This window comes from Xyrauchen texanus, chromosome 25 (genome assembly GCF_025860055.1).
Source record: "Xyrauchen texanus isolate HMW12.3.18 chromosome 25, RBS_HiC_50CHRs, whole genome shotgun sequence".
Classification (NCBI taxonomy): Eukaryota; Metazoa; Chordata; class Actinopteri; order Cypriniformes; family Catostomidae; genus Xyrauchen; species Xyrauchen texanus.
In genome coordinates, this window is record NC_068300.1 from 26,639,549 (window position 1) to 26,659,359 (window position 19,811).

The following is a 19,811-nucleotide window of genomic DNA, read 5'->3' on the forward strand; positions in this document are numbered from 1 at the left end:
ATGTCCACAGGATTTGGGAGAAAAGGTGAAGCCATTGCAGCAGAGAACAGACGCTGGGAATTAGTTGCGTCACCTATATGTTTCTTTGCTCACAGCTGATTGGTCAAACTTCAGTCTGAGACCTTGAATCCAGAACATAACCTGCCCCGGAGCAGGTTAGCCGTGCAGCGTAAGATACCATGGCAACGAACACCGATTAAAGCCAAGCTACTTTCATAGTACCTAAAACCCAGGGTTGGCGGAAGCTAAACTGGAACATAGCTGGCTAGCCACCTAAACCGGCTTCATGGTACAGGCCCCAGGAGATACCTGCATTTGTATAACTTGAGTTTGAAGGAATATAAAGACATATTTATGGGTCTAAACTCCTGAAGAGAAATTGTCCGGTGTCTCATAGCAGTCGTAGTGCACATGCGCCAAACGCCTGTGTATGCATACACTATCAAATGGACAGGCTCGAGTTCGACTGTATGCAGATGCTGAGCATTTGCGTCAAAATCGGAGTATACTCTGGGTTTAAGACTAACGATGCTTTTGAGAAATAAAGCCCTGGTCCGTTGCAAATACTTAATTATGGTGACTTTTTATGCCCTAATTTGAGCTGGATTAGCTTGTCTGCTGGTATAACGAGCACACTTTTTGATGCACTGAAAATATTTACTACAATGTTGTCAAATTGCTAACCAAGTATAACAACCGTACCCCGTTTGGCAGTCTTTTTGAACATATGTTCAATATTCTGCGACAATTACACTGCTGCCTGCTTTCTCTTCCATCTCTCCTGCTCTTTTCGACCCATACTCACTATCCAGCTGGATGTCGTTGGGATCGCTGATGTAGCGTGGTAGAGTTTGACATTTGACATTCGGTTTCTCAGATGTAAGGGACCGTCTGAAAACGCCACACACTACGCTAAAACATAATAGACGTCCACTCATTCATTCAAATCACGAGCAAGTTATATATGAAAAAAAAAAAACAACAACTGTAAAAATACATTTTAACATTAAGAATGTTCAACTTCCCAGAGGACAGATGAGATTATTACAATATGATCAATGTATGAGACAGGTGAGATTATCACAATATGATCAATTATGTAAGTACAGTAGAAGGACTTACAAAAATAAGTCCTTCTATCCCCTTACAAAAATATTTTTGTTAGAGGATAGAAGGACTTACTACTTAATCACTAAAATTCTAAAATAAAAAAAAAAACTACAGCCTTTAAAATATTCTATAAAATAATTGATTACTGTATATATAATTGATGATACTGTAATAATATATCCTGTAATAAGTCAGTCTATCGTCTGGGAAGTTACTACAACCTTTAGAATGAGAAAATATAATTTTGGTGAATTTTAGTGATTTCTTTCTAAAATAATTGATTACTGTATTATATAATTGATCAAACAATCAAATATACATTTATAATAATATCACCTATAGTATGTCTTTTCTCTGAGAAGTTATAAGAACATTCTGAATGTGAACATTTATTTTACAGTTTTTCTTTTTTCATGTATAACATGCACGTAAATTGAATGAATGAATGGACATCTCCTTTGTTATAACGGAATGAGTGGAGTTTTTAGACGGTCCCTTACATCTGCTAAACCGAATTGGACATTCAAACGTCAAACATTACCGCGCTCGCAGATTTTGCTATGAGTGCATAGTGTCAGTTTCTATGCATGTAACTCACGTAAAGGATGATATTAATGAATAAAAAAAAACTGATTTATATTTTATATATACCTTTGGAGCAGGTGGGGGATCGTTCGAGCTACCCGAACAGCCCTGTTGTTAGCCATTACATTTATCTTTATTGTTTATATATTTTTTAATTCAAGCTCTGGTCTAAATAATTGTTACGAGAAAAACATGGAGACACTAATGATAAAATTATGTGATTCTCGTTGCAGTTGCCATTTCGTTGTAGAAATGGCGGGAAACACTGATCGTATGACGTCGCTATTTGTCAAGAGGAACTCACGTCAACACGCGGACATTTGAATACTATCCAGGTAAAATGAAACCATCATTTTTGGTGCTAAACATTTTTTTCACTTTGTCCGTAGCACACACCTGAATCTAGCATGGCGAGTCTCAAACTAAAGCGAATGTAACACGTGTAATAAATTCACGTTAATCTAATCTATATATGTTAAATACCAAACCTAAACAATCTAGCTTTTCATTTAATGCCTAAATCAACCACGAGCCACCAATTTGAAAACCCTAAAATCTTATTTTTCTCAGTTTCTGCATAAAAATGATTGGTTTTAATTTTTGTTTTTATGGTGGAAATCGTCTGTTTTTTAAACGAACCACATGCACGAATGGATCAACGGGATTGTCTGAGCTGTGTAAATAGTGAGGCCTGTGTGTGAAGAGTGAACAGCTGTTGGTGGCACGGCTGTTTGGACTTGGAGAAAACCAGTGAGCTGCCTACCTATAGACCGTTTCTTTGGAGGGACAGCCGACAGTTAATTCAGTGGTGGACCATTGGAAATAATTTTAAATTTTATTAGCTAGCTCTCACACCTGCTGCAGTTTCTAACTGACATGCCGGTGTTTGTGGAAGACCCCGCTCAGTTCTCCAAAGAGAGACTTAAGTCGGAACTGACGGCGCATAATGTGGAGTTGCCCCCAGCGGAGAGCAAGAAACACGTTTATGTGGAGCTTTATCTGAAATATGTGAAGAAAAACAGCACTGATTTCTCTAGTGATGAAGAGGAGGATCACCTTAATGACAGCGTGAGTTAAAGAGACCTGCACTAGAGGTCACATTATTATTAATCTTCATTCCCGAAGACTCTCGCTCGCTCCTCGACAGTTTTTTGAAATGTTGTGCACTTTCTCGGATATTGCAGATTTTTTTTTGTCTTCGGATTCCCCAAACGGTTTGCTATGCACAACCATTTTTGTGTATCCAACGGTTGCTCACAAGGTGGCGTGATTGAAGTTGAATGATTTGTGCCATGAATATTCATACCCATATGTTCTTTGCTTTCATGCCAACACAAAGCTGTCAGGGAATTTGTAGGTCATTGGCTGTCAGCTCCCAACTGCAATGAAATAAGTATGCATGTGTATCAAAACATCAAAGATTTTGCAGTTCTGTTAAAATTGGTATGATTTTTTTTCTCTCACTGAGATTGAAACATGAGTCCAATAGAATTGGGCTCCAGCTGTCTGTCTCTCTCACACACTCTCTCTCACACACACACACACACACACACACACACACACACACATACATAGAAGGTAACTGATCTCTGGCAGCATGCAAGACCATTGCAAGTGTGTGTGGGTCAGGGGAACCTCAAAGGGGGCTGGGGAATCTGGGTCAGAGCCATCTTATACTCAGGTGTCAAATTCTTAGTGTATGATTAGAAGCGCTGTGCTCACATGTCTGTATATGATGACCAAAGTGTTGTCACCCTGTTGCAACACGTCTTTGCTTGGTGCATGACTTAGCAGTTTCATTTATATACTTGTATTCTGTGTTAGGGATGTTCAATATGGCCAAAACATCTAACAATTTAGAATCTTGTTTTAATGATAATCTATTATTATGGTGTGGATCAACTGTGCATGTACAAGATGTTTAGAATCTGTTTGGTATGATAGTAAACACCAAGATGTTTGAGCCTATATTTATATTTTACAGCAAAGCCTCAATAGTTGTAATGGCTTCAAACCATCAGTTTATGCTGGAGTGATCGCTGACTGTATATTGAAACGAGTGCTCATATTACAGGTTCAGTACAAGTTAAACTCAATCATAATGCTGATTACCAAAAAATGTTTAAAAAAAAATCTGGGTTACAGTGAGGCCCTTACAATGGAAGTGAGTGGGGGCCAATTCGTAAACTTTAAAATACCCACCGTTTCAAAAGTCTTGCCACAAAAACACACAATATGATTATTGTTTGCATGGTTTTAGTGTAATAAAATTGAATACTAACCATTTCTTTGTAAAGTTGTATCCAATTTTACAATTTCGTTGCCATCACAACATAATGCTGTAAACCCTAAAACGACCATAAATACAATGATTTAAACAACAGCTCAAATAATATACAAGTTTTAACAGATTCATTAATATAAGTGCTTTTATAAAATTATAAGCTTCACATTTCTGCCTTTTTAAGCCCTTCGAAATTTGGCCCCATTCACTTCCATTGTAAGTGCCTCACTCTAACCTCGGTTTTTGCTGTTTTTCTTTTAGAGGGACGAGTTGAAATACATTTTTGTGGTAATCAACACCATTGCACAAATGCTGTCGAATGAACTTAACTTGTATTGAACCAGAAATATTTCTTTCAAATACACACCGTTTCAAAAGTATAGCCACAATATGTAAACATTATCCTCGTAGTGGCAAACAACGTTGCGCCAAACACCAGTCCAAGTACACAAAGATATAATAAAATTATCCAGGTGCGTAGATCCAAAAATATGCAAATGGAATGGAACATTGCTTTAATGCAATACAGTGTTAATGACTCCGAACAGATGGCATTTCTGTGATATTACATCACAATAATGCTAATAGCTTTTTTTTTTTTTTTAATTCAGTGTCAAATTTCTCAGTACTACTGTAAATTGAGAACATCATGGAAGTTATCATAACCCATCTTTGCACTGCAAAGGTGGCACAGAATCTGCATCCAAATTGGCATTTGGATGTATTTACATAGACTGTTTAATGCCGCTATAAGGTGGCATAAATGAATTTACACATTGATTAAAACTGCATTAGTACTGTTCTGAGATTAATGTTTTAAATATAAAATTATGAATATAGACATTTTAAATGGATGAAAAATTAAACTAAATTATGAAATATATGCTCTGTCATGACTACAACAAATAAGGTTTCTATAAAGCTGTATTTCATTTACACAGAACCAAAGCAGCATCAGAACTTCTTTTGATAATCAGGGTTGAGGTGGGTCAGAGCAGCCATCATTTAGTCTGGCTTTTATCCGCCATTGCATCTTTAAGAAGAATTCTGAGCAGGCATAGAGCAGTCCTAACTCGGCTGTGTAAAAACACCTGTGACTAACTTTCCATGTGGACTTTGTACATACTTGATTTAATGAGATTTAAATCTTTCCTGTGCTTCTGGACTTAAACTTGTTTTTGATCATCTACTGTAAGATGCAGCAAAAGTTTTTGCTCAAGTTTGCTAAACACGAAGAACTCTTTTTAGCCTTGTGGCTTGGGAAACTACTACAGCAGCTAATATTGGATGTGGGATGTGACCCCATTTCAGAATCTGTCAATGCAGATGCGAAAGCAAAAAAGCCTCAGAACAAGAGTCCGTTGAGGATCGCGCGAGTGGAGGTTCACCCTTTGGCATGCTAGTGTCAGCATGTGTTTATTAGATTATGCTAAAATTTGCTGATTCCACACTGTGCTGTGATGAAGTGTTATAATTTCACTGCCTCAACAGTATTTTTGATTAAATAATGTGATGTTGTGTGTATTTCATTGTACAGTCAGTGGAAGAAAGAGAAGAATCATTAGTCATGGCAGATGTGGACTTACTGACTGATGATCAGCTGAAAGCCAAACTGCTCCAGTACGGATTCAAAACTGGACCCATTGTAGGTCAGTCCATCCAAATCAAAGTCCATTCCTTTTAAAACTGAAAAAAAAAAAAAAAACTGTGAGAAACTATCCGCATCAAGTGGAATTGCAAAAAAGTTTCCCTACATTCATCCTGTCTTCCATTTGGTCAGGCAAACCGATAGTCCAGCCAGTCCATAACTCAATCAATTGGTTTTGAGCCAGTGTTGTTGTGCCAGGTTGGGTGGAAGGCTCAAACAAACAGAGCAATGTTTTGATCGTACCCACAAATGGCTTACTTACTGTATAGTTTAACTTTAAGGAAACCCTCTTGGCATATCAGATTGTAAAGAGTTTATCTGTCTTTAAAAATGTTGTGTGTTGTGAACAGCTTCCACTAGAGCCTTATATGAAAAGAAGCTTCACATGCTGATGGACACTCCAACAAAGGCATCACTGCAAAGGGTTAATGGCACAGCTGATGGAAGCCAGTACTCTGATAGTGAGGAAGAAGAGGATAAGGAATCTGGTAGGCAACAGCATTGCATGACTCCCAAATAGTTTTTTCAGCCTTAAATGTATTTTTATTCATTTTATTTTCTGTAATTGGTTTCTGTTATTGCACTTGCTGGTAGGGCTGGGTATCGAGTTCGATACATTTTAGGCACCGGCTGAATTGCCTCTAAACAATTGAGTATTGAAAAATGTCTTGTCGTTATGTACCAAATTTCTATACATAAGGGGTTAATCTCGTCAATGTTAGTGATAAGCATATAGCATGCTTGATGTGAACAAATCTAAAAGTGCCGGTGATTAGCTGTGTTTAGGCATCAAGGGAAAATACTAGTTTATGCCAATTACGCCCAGAGACGCTGCTCACACATGAGGCTGTAGTGTGTATGCGCCCCAACCCCCATAGATGTAAAAGATGTGGAAAAGATCAAAAGTGTGGCTACATTTCACCAGGCTCGATGCCAACAGCACGCGATGCAATATTTGCAACAAGATAATTGCTGCCAAGACCGGCAACACAACAAATCTGATGAAGCACTTGACATTGCACGGATTACACTTAAGGGCAGAAAGTGTGCAGTCATCCTCTCAGCGTCCTGCCACAGAGCTTCCTTCAACATGCCCACCACACAAGTCCTCCTCCAAAACTACTAATGAATGCAGCGGTGCTATGACTTGGACTCTGACAGGTAGGTTAACGTTTAGCAAACAAACCAACAAACAAAATCGGCTAAGTTGTAGTGGTACATTCTTGTGTACATGTTAATTTAATGTTTCTGTGTGCGGTGACATAGTCCTATAAACTGGAACCTACGTAACATTAGATATTGTTTGGATGTATGGCTATAGCTAGCTAGCTAAATTAATGCTAAAAATGCTTTAAGGTTGACTGTAACTGATCAAATTTAACTCATTAAACTATTTATCCCGTTAAACCGTACTTATCCTTAGGGTTGGCTGAATTAACTGTTTAGCTTTCTTGTTTTTTTTTTTCCTCTTCACATTAATGTTATAGCCTCTGCCCCTGCCGACCCTGGCATGAGGAGACCAGAAGGCTCAGGAGATGACAAACTGAAAAAATAAAACCAAAGTTTTTTTGAGGCAATGTTTGTAATCTTGTTAAAACGGATTTAATAAAATTGGTATCGAAAAAAGTATCATTTAGGAACTGTTTTGAATTACCTTTAGGAATTGTTTTGAACGATACCCAGCCCTACTTGCTGGTTATACATTTTGTTGGTGTTCTTTTGTCTGTATATGTAGAGTCTGAAATTGTGTCCAAGACTGAGACCAGCAAAATGACCAGCAAGGTGAGTTCACGATTCAACATCCACCTACATTGAAATTTATCTTAACTAACTGCTCATCTATAAGTATGTTGAGCTGTCCTGTTGATCAAATGTGTATGTGCAAAGAGGTCAAGCAGCCTGCTGTCATTCACTTTCTTTGTGTAACATCATAAATCAAGAATGTGGCTGATGCCTTGAGATGGACACTTATCTTGTAATTTGATGGAATGCAATAATGGACTTTCAGTATTGTGAATAATGGCACCAATTTATGATTGGAGTCGGTATGACATTAAATCATGATGTATGTTGTACTGCATTTTCTGATTCCACAGCTGGGGAGGTTCTGTCAGAGCAGAGATTTTTATCCACAGTGCTTTTTACCCTCTGGCGGAATGGTAAATGTACATTCTGAACAGTCCCTTCTTATATGTTTCTGCAGGGGATAAGGCGCTAAAGGCACAGATTTTGATTCTTTCACACACTGCTATGTAAAATAATATCAGATTCACGTGACTGTTTGGTTTGATTCCATTGCACTAAATGTTTGTGTGTTTTTTGCTATTACTGCTGATTGAGTCATTTGTCATATTGCTTCATAAACACAGTTTGGCCCTTTGTAACTTACAGGGAAAGACTCTGCACAAGTCATCCGACAGCAGCCAAAATGGATCTTTGGTTCAAATCGCGTCACCGTACAGGTCCTTCAGCATCTCCCAGATGGTGGAAGAGGTGTGTGCGTGCGTGCGTGCGTGTGTGTGAGAGAGAATGTGTGAACAAGAATATCAGTAATTTTGCAGGCTCATGGACAAATCACAGTTGTGCTTATATTCAGTACAATTGCATGATTGTGAGTGTTCTATTATTTTTATTTTTTATTTGGCATCATTTTCAACGAAAATGATTCCAGAAGAAGCAAAAAGCAGGATCAACAGTTCTGTGTCGCTGAGTAACACACAGACTAGCAGCTTGCCTGGAACACCGTAAACACTGACAAGTGAAGTGATACAAACAGTGAAGCATCCTAGTATCAGCATTCTTGGAACTCTACTTGAAAAATCAGTTTAGAGGACCAGAATTAAATGTTGTATGATGAAAGTTGTGGGATAATTGTCAGTGGTCCAGTATATGTCTAGTATATTTGAATTTGGTGTGGATACTTAGTTTTGGGAGTCTTGTGTGTTGTTGTGGGATTGTACTCATTTTGTCTGCAGATTGAGAACAGATTCAGTCCTCAGTCACAACACACAGAGATTGAGAGGAGATCCAGTCAGAGAACTGAGCTTACGGTGGACAGCGGAGCCCAGCGGGTTTGTGGCCACACACACAAATAAGTTGTCTACAACAGCAATGCTCTACAAATCTGACAAAAGCTCCACTCTCTCATCAGAATTTCATGAGCCTGGACAAAGACACCATGACTGGCAGATCTCTGTGTTTAACACCTCAATCACCCCATCAGAAACAAACTGTCACAGTAACTGCTTTTTTTCCCATTCAACCTTCTCTCTCCTCAGGGTCTGTCTTTGTTTGTTCACACTGTTTCAGTGGATGTTTAATTCAGCAGCCATGCTGCATTGCCAGAAGTCTAATGGGCTTTCACACTCCTCTGTCCTTTGGGAAATCCCTCTGAATTCTCAAGCATTTCATTTTTATTATTGCTTTATTGCTTCATTTCCTTTCCAGATCTGAGTGTTCTAACTTGAGTGAAATGTACAAAGACAAAACACAAACATTGGTATCCTCTTTTTATTTAATAGTTTTTAGACAGTCTGTTTTTATTTTCTCTTTTTCCTCCTGATTCAAAGGCAAGCTGTTGAATAAAGGTACTGTAATGCATAACCACAGTGAATCTGTCAGAGGAAAGAGCTCAGAACTCATTTGAGTCATATCAAAGGGCTTGCTTTCTTTTTTCTGACACTCATGTGCCTTAGATCCTGTATGGTTGAGCTGCTGCTGCTGGTCTGTGTTTTCACTATTTCCATCCTGCTTTTAATAATTTGTGTAATTTCCTCATATGACAGCTTTTTTTTTTTTTATCTGTCACATTTTGTTCTTGAGACTGGGCTTGAATTCCTCTGTCCCTTTTCATTCTATCCTCCAAGTTTTTGTGACACCTGGTTCACTCTTTTTCTCCCAAAACCTGTCCATGTATTATTATGCAAGGTGTACTCCTTTACAGACCAAATGTTAGGGAAAGACAGCTTAAGTCACCATTCACTTTTCATGGCATCGTTTTTCCAATACAGTGAAAGTGAATGATGACTAAAGCTAGTACTGTGTTCTACAGAAGAAAGTCATACAGGTTTTGAGAGTAAATTAAGTCTGAATTGATATTTTTGGTTAGAACAATCCTTTCAAATCAACGTGCTTTTCTGATTTCATCTGTGTTTTGGCCTCCAGGAGCCTGCAACCGATGTTCTTACAGAGATGTTTGCTGGCACTGTCAAAACTCCTACTGGAATCTAGTGAGTACCACTTGTGAAATTGTTAAGGCTAGGGTATATAACAGACACCTGTTTAGTTTTCGGATCTTTAGTGTTTTCACTCGCAACAGAGTATGATCTTGGTGGATAATGTGATGTTTAGCGTATTCAATTTGTTAAAAAATAAAGCATGTGGCTCCATAGTGCTGATACTTTAGAGAGTTGCGATGACCATTTTTTTGACATTGCCTCACTCATCAAAGTTTAAGGTGTGGGTGGATGTCACCCAAGGTTAGCTAAGCTGATATAATTTACTACTTCGAGTTGTGAAAAGCCAACACATGCACAAGGTGAACAAATTTTTGCTCCAACCTACATTTAAAATGGTTGTTGTCCGTCTTGAACAGTCTTATTGGTAGTATCTTGTGGAGACCAGAACCAGACAACAGCCCAGCTGCAACCATGGCGCCACCCAGTGTTTAGTCAGGAAATCTGTGGATACCCAAAATATACTCCCTTGACTGCAAGCCCAAATTAACACATTTGACGCATGCCCACTAAGACTGCTTTGCTACACTGTTTTTTTAGCACAGTTCAATGGTACATGCATGCGCAGACAAAGACGCAGACTGTTCCACATACAGCCTTGTTTTTTGAGACATGTGGACAGTCTGTGTCTTTGTGTGTCATTGGCACATGTACCTGCTGTTGACTGTCCTAAAACACTTTGCACGAGATATACCGGCACATGGAAAACCGAAGTATACTTTGGCCTATATATTTTTTTTATTATTTAATCAGTAATTTTGACATCCTATTATCGTTCTAATGTCTTTGTTTTTCCTGTCTCCAGCGCCACGAAGAGACGGCCTATAAAGGGAGCCGCAGGCCGTCCTGTGCAGTTTAAATACCAAGATTTGCCACTACTGAGTCCCACTACACTGGAAAGGCAGGAGATTCAACAGCGCCTGGTGCCTTTGTGGGTTCAGACCGTGGTTTTTCTACTGGTGGTGTGTCTGTTCTGCCTCATCTACTTGTACATGAAAATGCCACTCTTCAGTCCGTTGACTGCTCTGCTGGATGGTCTACATGAGGAACCTGGTTTCATATCCAGCTCACAGGCCACTCCTGCAACTGATGTTGCAGCTTAAGTTAACTATACCAAGAAGATACTGATGCTTTAGTTATGGAAAGATCAGTTCCTTCTAGTTCATCTCAGGTCCTATTCAGCTAAGCGTCCTCTCTTCTGGATTTTAACTTCTAAAATTGTCTCTCTTCGCTAGAAAAACTGTGTGTATTTGCATTTACTAAACTTCCTGCATAAGCGAATCATCCTTGTTAACTGGTCTCAGGAAACTTGGTATCATTAGTCTACATGAAATGAAAGGAGCACTATATCATAGCATCACTCAGATGCAGCATTTTTCTTACCACATTATGTATGTTGTTGTAAGTAGTACTGTGCATGGAGTGTATTGCCTGGTTGATCTTTTACTAGATATATGTATTTTATACAGGTTGCTTTCCTCATTTGAAAGTTGTTTGGTTTATATGTACTGATGTATTCATTCAACCTGACAGTGGAAATCTTCCTTCCTGATGGAACAATTGAATTCACCCTGTAGTGTATCACCTTTTTCGATTTTAAAAAATTGTGTACTGGGTTTATTTGTGAATAAATACATTTAAGATTAAGTCTGTTTTTGTGGTCAGTGGCAAAGATTTACAGTTTTTGTTTTTTTTAAACACATATTTTGACAAGGTAGAATATAATTAGGTATGGAATTATATTAATGAAAAAATGTCTTTGGAACTGAAATGCACTAACTGAAAAATAAACGTGAAAGTGCTTGAATTTTTGGGAGATGCAATTTCACATGGCTGTATATTTAAATTGATCACTTCACCATTAAAAATTCAATATTAAGTATAAATCTTGGAAAGTTTAGTTCCAAAATGTATATCTTTTTTCATCATTATTATTCAGTCACTAATATTCGGTCCATTATATTTCGCTTTGCAAATTCGCCTCTAAAATTGCCACTGTGGTAAAATCTAGCAGCAGAGACTGAAGATTGTGCATTGTACTGTACCCTAATCATGCAAACATAGTAAGATGACTGTCATTCCTCCTGAACTTACTGAAAATTGAATGTCAAATTCACTAAGAGAAATCTTTTAAAGCTTTTGAAAATTCACCTGACCTGCTCTACATTTAAGTTGTAATTTTGTTTCTTGTTGTGATAAGTCAGGCATTTACATTTAAGGTGAACACAGAGCTTGGACAATGGGAAAATGCACCCACCATTTATCCTGATTTAAGTCTTGAATGGAGAAAGGAACTGCTGGCAAATGCTAAAGATAATATGAAAAGTCAGTATTTGTCAAAATTGTATACCCTTTCCCATCCTTTATACATTTTTGTGAATTATTTGTTTGAGGGAGGCATTTATTATGTTGCGTTTATAGGTGTATTTGTTTTATTATAATGTGTAGTTGATATAGGTGTTATTTTCCTGTTACTGACACACACACAAAAAATAAAAAAAACTTCTCATGATCCCCTTTTACATGCAGAATATTCTGAACCAGATTATATATTCCAATTACTAGAATAAGACATCTGGCATTTGGCTATATTAATTCTACATTTGAATTATTTTGTTGAATAAATTACAGCTTTAAATAATTATTAATCAGTTGGAAAATGGAGCACATGCTTAAGTTATGTATATCAGCGACAGCCGATTACCATGTAAACAGAAATATTCTGATGGTCCAATTCTCATGCATTCCTTTCATCTCTCTCATAGAGACAGATTCCCACAGTGTCTTTTCAGAGACACAGCAGAACACGAGCACCCTGCATGAATTTGACCTGCTTGTGAGAAGGACGTTCTCCAAAGCATGGGACCACTTGCCGTTAATTTCTTGATTCCTTTTGTGTGATAATGATGATATTAATTTGTTGTGTTTCTCACAGTCTTCCCAAAGGTCTTCTCATCAAGCCTTGTACAACATGAAGCAATATCAAACTACTGCCACCTGTTTACAGTGTCAGGGAGTGATCCCTATTTGGAGCCGTATATGCTGCTGGTACACAATGATGTGGTACCAGCTGATGAGGTGGATGGATGGGATGCTCCTCCTTATCTGCACAATAGATCAATGCTTTGTTTATGGGCGAGGGACCAAAGATGATAAACAGTACTTGATGGTATGATGAATAAATAGCAGTGAAGTGTATAATTTCTGTGACTTTAGTGACACCAAACAGAATAATGATTATTTTACAGAAACAGATAGTCACGCCCCAAACTCAGGCCATTGGTTGAGCCAATGTTGCTGGTCGCGATGCTCAGACAAGCAGAGCAATGTTTTGATAGCGCTACAGTTTTTACATTTTTTTGTCAAATCAACCAACAAATTGACTGCATATCAAGTTGGGATGGAAGTATTTTAACACCTTTAAAACAATGCTACGTGTTCAGAGCAATCTTCTACTAACTGCAACAACATGCTCTTGAAGGGGATCCTTCAGGTGATGGAACTTCTATTGGAACTAGGTTACACCCCACAGCGAAGCTTCTACATTGGTTTGGGTCATGATAAAGAGGTCAGTCTCAGGGTCATTTCTGCACAACTTCAATATGCTAGTCATAATTTACTTGGTAAAATGACAGCAGAACGTTTCTCTTGATGCAGCCGTTTATTCATTTCTCAGTTACTTGGCTTACATGGTAAGGAAATATTGTGAATCTGTTGAAGAGCTGTGGGGTGAAGCTGCAGTATGTTTTAGATGAAGGTCTTACAATTATGGATGGCATTGTTGATGGCCTAGATGGACCTACTGCCCTGTGAGTCACATAATTTAAGGAGCAAAACAGCAGTAATATAATAATTTGATATTATAATGTATAATTTATGCCTGGTGTATGTGTGTGTGTGTTTTATAGAACAGGTATCAGTGAGAAAAGCCAAGCCACATTAAAGCTGAGTGTTAGTAGTGCTCCAGGACATTCATCCATGCCACCTAAACAGAGCAGTATTGGCATCTTGGCTTCAGCAGTCAGAAGGTCAGAATAAACTTCTAAAACACTTTAATATTTAAAACCTAAATTATCCCTTTCATCTGCAAAACATCCTCAAATCCACTGTGTTACACCAAGTTATAAAGTAAGATAAAGATAAGTTTGCATTTTTGGTCATATCCTTTCCCAGTTTGGAGAAGAACCGGATGCCCAATCTCTTTGGTTATTGTCCTGAGCGTGCCACATTTGAGCAGTTGGCACATAAGGTACAACAAAACATATCACAACACATCATGCATTTCACTCCTATAATATCTGAATTGCTGTATGTACAAAAAGCTGTTTCTGGCTTTTCTTTTCACTGCTCAGTGGGTAGGCCACATTGCCTTTTTCACTCTCTACAGTAACTAATGTGTACATGCACTGATCTGTGGTAAAGTACATTCTCACTACATTTGCAGTATTTGGTAAGGACAGTCTGACACAAATGCCTTTGTGAGGACAATTACTGCTGTCACAATTTTTAACTCGGGTGTAAAGGTGAGCTGTAATTCACATAAAATCACTCTAAGCATAAATGTATATGTCTGATTATTTCTCTCTCTTTGACAGATTAATGTCATGCCAGCATAAGATGAGGCTTTTGTCAATTTTCGTATCCACTCAGCCCAGACGATGCAGGAGATAAGAGGTCCAGCTGTTACCAAAACAATGGTTTTGCACATTTAGTTACTATTTTAAATTACTGAATTAGTTGTTTATAGACTTGTCCTTATTCCTTTTGATGGTTCTGAAGCTGATTGAGTCCACCATATCAAATAAGCCTGTAAAGGTGGAGCCGGCCGATGGATTCAACCCACTGCCCATCAGCTCCTAAGATGAGCAAACGTTTGGATACCAGATCATAAAGAAAACGGTGCAGGACATTTTTCCTGAGGTCACCGTGACCCCTAGTAAGTCAGTCAGCATTGTGCACCAAGAACTGATATTTGCTCCCTCTGCAAAGAGCTCAAGAGGCTTAAATGCTCCTTACATACGTCATTGACTCTTGAAGAGCCTGCCTCAGAACTATGAAGAGATTGTGCTGTTCCACTTTCAGCTCATCCAGAATAACGACATCAGAAACATGTCATCACCTTATTAACTTGAATATAAAATCTGTACAAAATGTTTATATACTGTAGACACATTCTATATAGTTGCATTACCGATTGAGTGTGGTTAATCTGACCTAATGAAGTGAGTAATCTCTGCATATCCTAAAGCCCCTTCTGTAGTTATTATTATGTGCAAGTGTTTTGCATCTGTGCAGATTTTATTGAAGATTTATGTTGTATTATGAGCCACTGGATTATCATTCCCACAGAAGTACTTTTATTATGGTATCCTATCCAGAATATTCTGATAATGTCTGACAAAAGATAAACAGTGTTACTCTATGTGGCTCAATAAACATTTACAGTATTTGCCTCTATAAATCACTTACATCACAAGGCTGTTGTTGAACTAAATATTTTGGTTGTTGGAATGTTCCATGTGTCCACCTTAGTCGAGTCTGAGTCAAGACCGAGTCTTTAAACAATCGAGTCTGAGTTGAGTCCGAGTCCAAAAGGTGCCGAGTATGAGTCGAGTCCAAAGGAATTGGTTCATGAATCTGAATTAAAATTGTAACCGTACACTCAACATCAATATTTTAAGCTTATTTAAAACTTCACAATTAAGAAAAGAAAATTGTCAATATAAATGTAACAAAACACCTCTATATTTTATTTGTTCAGTTTCCTGCTGAACAAATTTCACGGTGGTTTCAGAATGAAAGAATATGCTTTAGCTGTATGAAGACAAAACTGTCCTCTTCAACACAATTCTTATTGCATTCTGTTGACATTTCAATTATTTGTTGCTTTTTCCCCTCCACTTTCATAGACTAAAGAAAGTGAAAGCTGTGTTAGTCATTAAAACCAAAGTTATTATGTTTTGAATTTTGAATTTTATTAGAATTTTTATTTAGTTTTTAATTCACTTTTATTCAATCTGTCATGGCCTAATATTATCAGTGGGCTTCACTAGTGTTTTCAGATGTAGCATTTGCAGTCAAGTCAAGTTTAATTTAGTTTGATATAAAATGATCTCTATCTAAAGAAATAATAGTCTATACTGAGATTTCTTTCTGAATATTTTTTCTCTATCTACTGACTAATTTGGGAAAATACAGTACATACAAATGAGTCAACACAGTAGTAATTAGCACTCTGTGAGAGGTTACGTCTCACGACTTGACTGCATATGCTACATCTGAAAACACTAGTAAAGCCCACTGATAATATTAGGCCCATGACATAACACATTATTTTCTATTTAATTTGCGTGAAACCTCACAATGCAGGTCAGTTCTGCATGCTGCTCGTGTCCCTAAATCCCTGATGCATCCATGTGCGTCTCACAGCTGCTACCACAGAAGATAAAAAATAATAATAATTGATATTTGTTTGAGTGGCTGCCGTGTTGGTCTGCAATCAGTCTGAAATCTTTAAATACCAACCCAAAAAAATTTAATTGAGCTCTTATTTAACCGCAATAACATGGAGAATAATACATTTGAGTCATACATTTAACAGAACTGTCCTTCAAAAGTTATGGACTAGTTCAAGCTATTATAGACTAGTTCAAGCTGTCAACACTGTGTGGACCACAAGAGACTACAGAAGCTACATTATGATACATTATGCCTAAAAAGACATAATATCCAATATTAATACTATGTTATGTATTTTTATTTCGATATGCTGTTTTTAATAAACTGAGAGACATGATGTGGGTGACTTTTTTGATTGGCTCAGAGGATGTGCAGACCAGCTAGCAGATGTTCTTACCGACATCTTCAACATCTCTCTGAGCAGCGCTGTCATTCCAACGTGCTTCAAGGCCACCACCATCATCCCCATGCCAAAGAAGTCTTCAGTGTCCTGCCTCAACGACTACCGTCCCGTCGCACTCACACCAATCATCATGAAGTGCTTCGAGAGGCTCGTCATGAGGCACATTAAGACTCAGCTGCCCCCCTCACTAGACCCACTGCAGTTTGTGTATCGTCCAAACCATTCAACAGAGGACGCCATCACCACAACCCTCCATCTGGCCCTCACCCACCTAGACAAAAAGGACTCATACGTTTGAATGCTGTTCATAGATTTCAGCTCAGCATTCAACACAATCATTCCTCAGCACCTGATTGGAAAGCTGAACCTGCTGGGCCTGGACACCTCCCTCTGCAACTGGATCCTGGACTTCCTGACTGGGAGACCTCAGTCAGTCCGGATCGGGAACAGCATCTCCACCACCACCACACTGAGCACTGGAGCCCCCCAGGGCTGTGTGCTCAGTCCACTGCTGTTTACTCTGCTGACTCACGACTGTGCAGCAATGCACAGCTTGAATCACATCGTCAAGTTCGCCGATGACATGACCGTGGTGGCTCTCATCAGCAAGAACGACGAGTCAGCATACAGAGAGGAGGTGCAGCGGCTGACGGACTGGTGTAGAGCCAACAACCTGTCTCTAAATGTGGACAAAACAAAAGAGATGGTTGTTGACTTTAGGAGAGCACAAAGTGAACACTCTCCGCTGAACATCGATGGCTCCTCAGTGAAGATCGTCAAGAGCACCAAATTCCTTGGTGTTCACCTGGTGGAGAACCTTACCTGGTCCCTCAACACCAGCTCTATTACCAAGAAAGCCCAGCAGCGTCTCTACATTCTTCGAAGGCTGAGGAAAGCACATCTCCCAACCCCCATCCTCACTACATTCTATAGAGGGACTATTGAGAGCATCCTGAGCAGCTGCATCACTGCCTGGTTTGGAACTTGCACCGTTTCGGACAGCAAAGCCCTGCAGAGGATAATGAGGACAGCTGAGAAGATCATCGGGGTCTATCTTTCCTCCATCAAAGACATTTACACAAAACACTGTATCCGCAAAGCAACCAGCATTGTGGACGACCCCACACACCCCTCACACAAACTCTTTACCCTCCTGCCGTCTGGCAAGAGGTACCGAAGCATTCGGGCCGTCACGGCCAGACTGTGTTACAGCTTCTTCCCCCAAGCCATCAGACTCCTCAATACTCAGAGACTGGTTTGACACACACACACACACACACACACACACACGTGTCCTGAGTGCACTTTAATTACTGTCACTTTATAACTGTCTGCTACCTCAATAACGGCTATGTGCATAGAACACTATCTCATAGTATGTTATGTTTATGTTTTTAGAAACTGTCATCTTTTTGCAATACTGTGTACTGGTCGGCGCAGCACTGTCTGTCACTGTGTCTATTGTCCTGTTCATTGTCAGAAATTTCTTGTACTGTCCCGTACTTTTTGCACATGTTTGCACATGCACTTTATATAGGTATATATAGGTATTTTATATAGGTATTTTATTTCGTTGTGTAGTCTCATGTGGTCCTATGTTGGTCCTTTGTTGTTTTTATGTAGCACCATGGTCCTGGAGGAACTTTGTCTCGTTTCGCTGTGTACTGTACTAACTGTATATGGTTGAACGACAATAAAAACCACTTGACCCGACTTGACTCAATGAAGTTCTTGATTAAGTTTTTAACCACGGTGCGAGCACCGTCTTGGCTGCACAAATGCCACACAAAATGCCTTGTTTAGTTTCTATTACATTGGATACCCTTCTTTATGTTTACGTCATGCCAGCTACCTCTGTAGTCGATGTTATACAGTAGTCTCTGTAGTAACATTCAAGCATATTGGTAGACTGATGAGTGTGCATGTGCGTATGTGTGTGTGTGTGTGTGTGTGCGTGTTTGCTTAAACACAGTGAAACAACTCTGGCTAGTCTACGACTTCAGGGGCTAATACAGCTGCATGCAGACAGACATGTGTTCATTAATTTTTGTTTTGTTATTTTTATTTTCATTGCATCACAAATGTCATGAACTCCACTGGACTCAGAAAAAAATTCCTGAGTACCAAAGGCTCGAGTCCGAGTCCAAACTAATCCCAAAATATTCCCAGTTAAGTGAGTGCATGCAATCAAAAATACATTCTTCTTTCTCGTGAGGGCAGTTTACTGAAATTTTAGTTTTATATACACAATAGTTGTAAAACTTTCACACTGAATACTCTCCATAAATTATACCATTAGTTATGTCAAAGCAAATAATGACATTTATTTAATTTAAAGGGAAAGTTCACCCATAAAAGAAAATTCTCTCATCATTTACTCACCCTCACGCCATCCCAGATGTGAATGACTTTGTTCTGTTGAACACAAATTAATATTTGTAGAAGAATATCTCAGCTCTGTAGTGAATGGTGACCAGAAAGTTGAAGCTACAAAAAGGAGATAAAGGCAACATAAAACTCCAGTTGTTTAATCAATGTCTTCTGAAGTGATCCAGTTTGTTTTGGAGAACAGGCCAAAATATAACAACATTTTCACCGTACATTTAGCCATTGCAGTCTCTATGCACAATCATGATTTCAAGCTTGATTACACTTCCTAATAATTGACATGCGCAGAGTGCTAGATGGCGCTGTAGGAAGTGTAATCAAGCTTGAAATCATGATTGGCAAGAAGATTGCTGTCAAGATGTACAGTGAAAATGTTACATTTTGGCCTGTTCTCACCCAAAACCAACAGGATTATTTCAGAAGACACTGATTAAACCACTGGAGTCTGATGGATTATTTTTATGTTGCCTTTATTTCCTTTTAGGAGCTTCAAAGGCCTGATCACCATTCACTTGTATTATATGGACCTACAGAGCTGAGATATTCTTCTTCGTTTGTGTTCTGCAGAAGAAAGAAAGTCATGCTCATCTGGGATGGCATGAGGATGAAAAATTTATGAGAGGATTTTCATATGTGGGCAAACTATCCTCAGTATGTGCTCAGTTCTATTCCGAACCAACAGAAGGCGCTCATGCTGCA

General features: G+C 38.7%; 1 protein-coding gene and 1 pseudogene across 3 annotated transcripts; both read left to right on the forward strand.

Annotated features, from left to right (window-relative positions):
• Positions 1–1,620: 1,620 nt before the first annotated feature.
• Positions 1,621–11,472, forward strand: LOC127619350 (lamina-associated polypeptide 2, isoforms beta/gamma-like). Of its 3 annotated transcripts, none has more exons than XM_052092246.1 (9): positions 1,621–2,030; positions 5,517–5,628; positions 5,978–6,115; positions 7,363–7,409; positions 8,019–8,120; positions 8,603–8,698; positions 8,779–8,865; positions 9,792–9,856; positions 10,668–11,472. In XM_052092246.1, exons 2-9 carry the CDS (start codon positions 5,547–5,549, stop codon positions 10,963–10,965), a joined length of 915 nt encoding a protein of 304 aa, XP_051948206.1. In that variant the 5' UTR covers positions 1,621–2,030; positions 5,517–5,546; the 3' UTR covers positions 10,966–11,472. The 3 variants fall into 3 exon arrangements, with proteins under 3 accessions (XP_051948206.1, XP_051948204.1, XP_051948205.1); XM_052092244.1 differs by lacking the exon at positions 1,621–2,030 and adding an exon at positions 2,254–2,763; XM_052092245.1 differs by lacking the exons at positions 1,621–2,030; positions 8,779–8,865 and adding an exon at positions 2,259–2,763.
• A 1,115-nt stretch (positions 11,473–12,587) lies between these two features.
• On the forward strand, positions 12,588–14,989 carry LOC127618430 (N-fatty-acyl-amino acid synthase/hydrolase PM20D1.1-like; annotated as a pseudogene).
• The last annotated feature ends 4,822 nt before the right edge of the window (positions 14,990–19,811 follow it).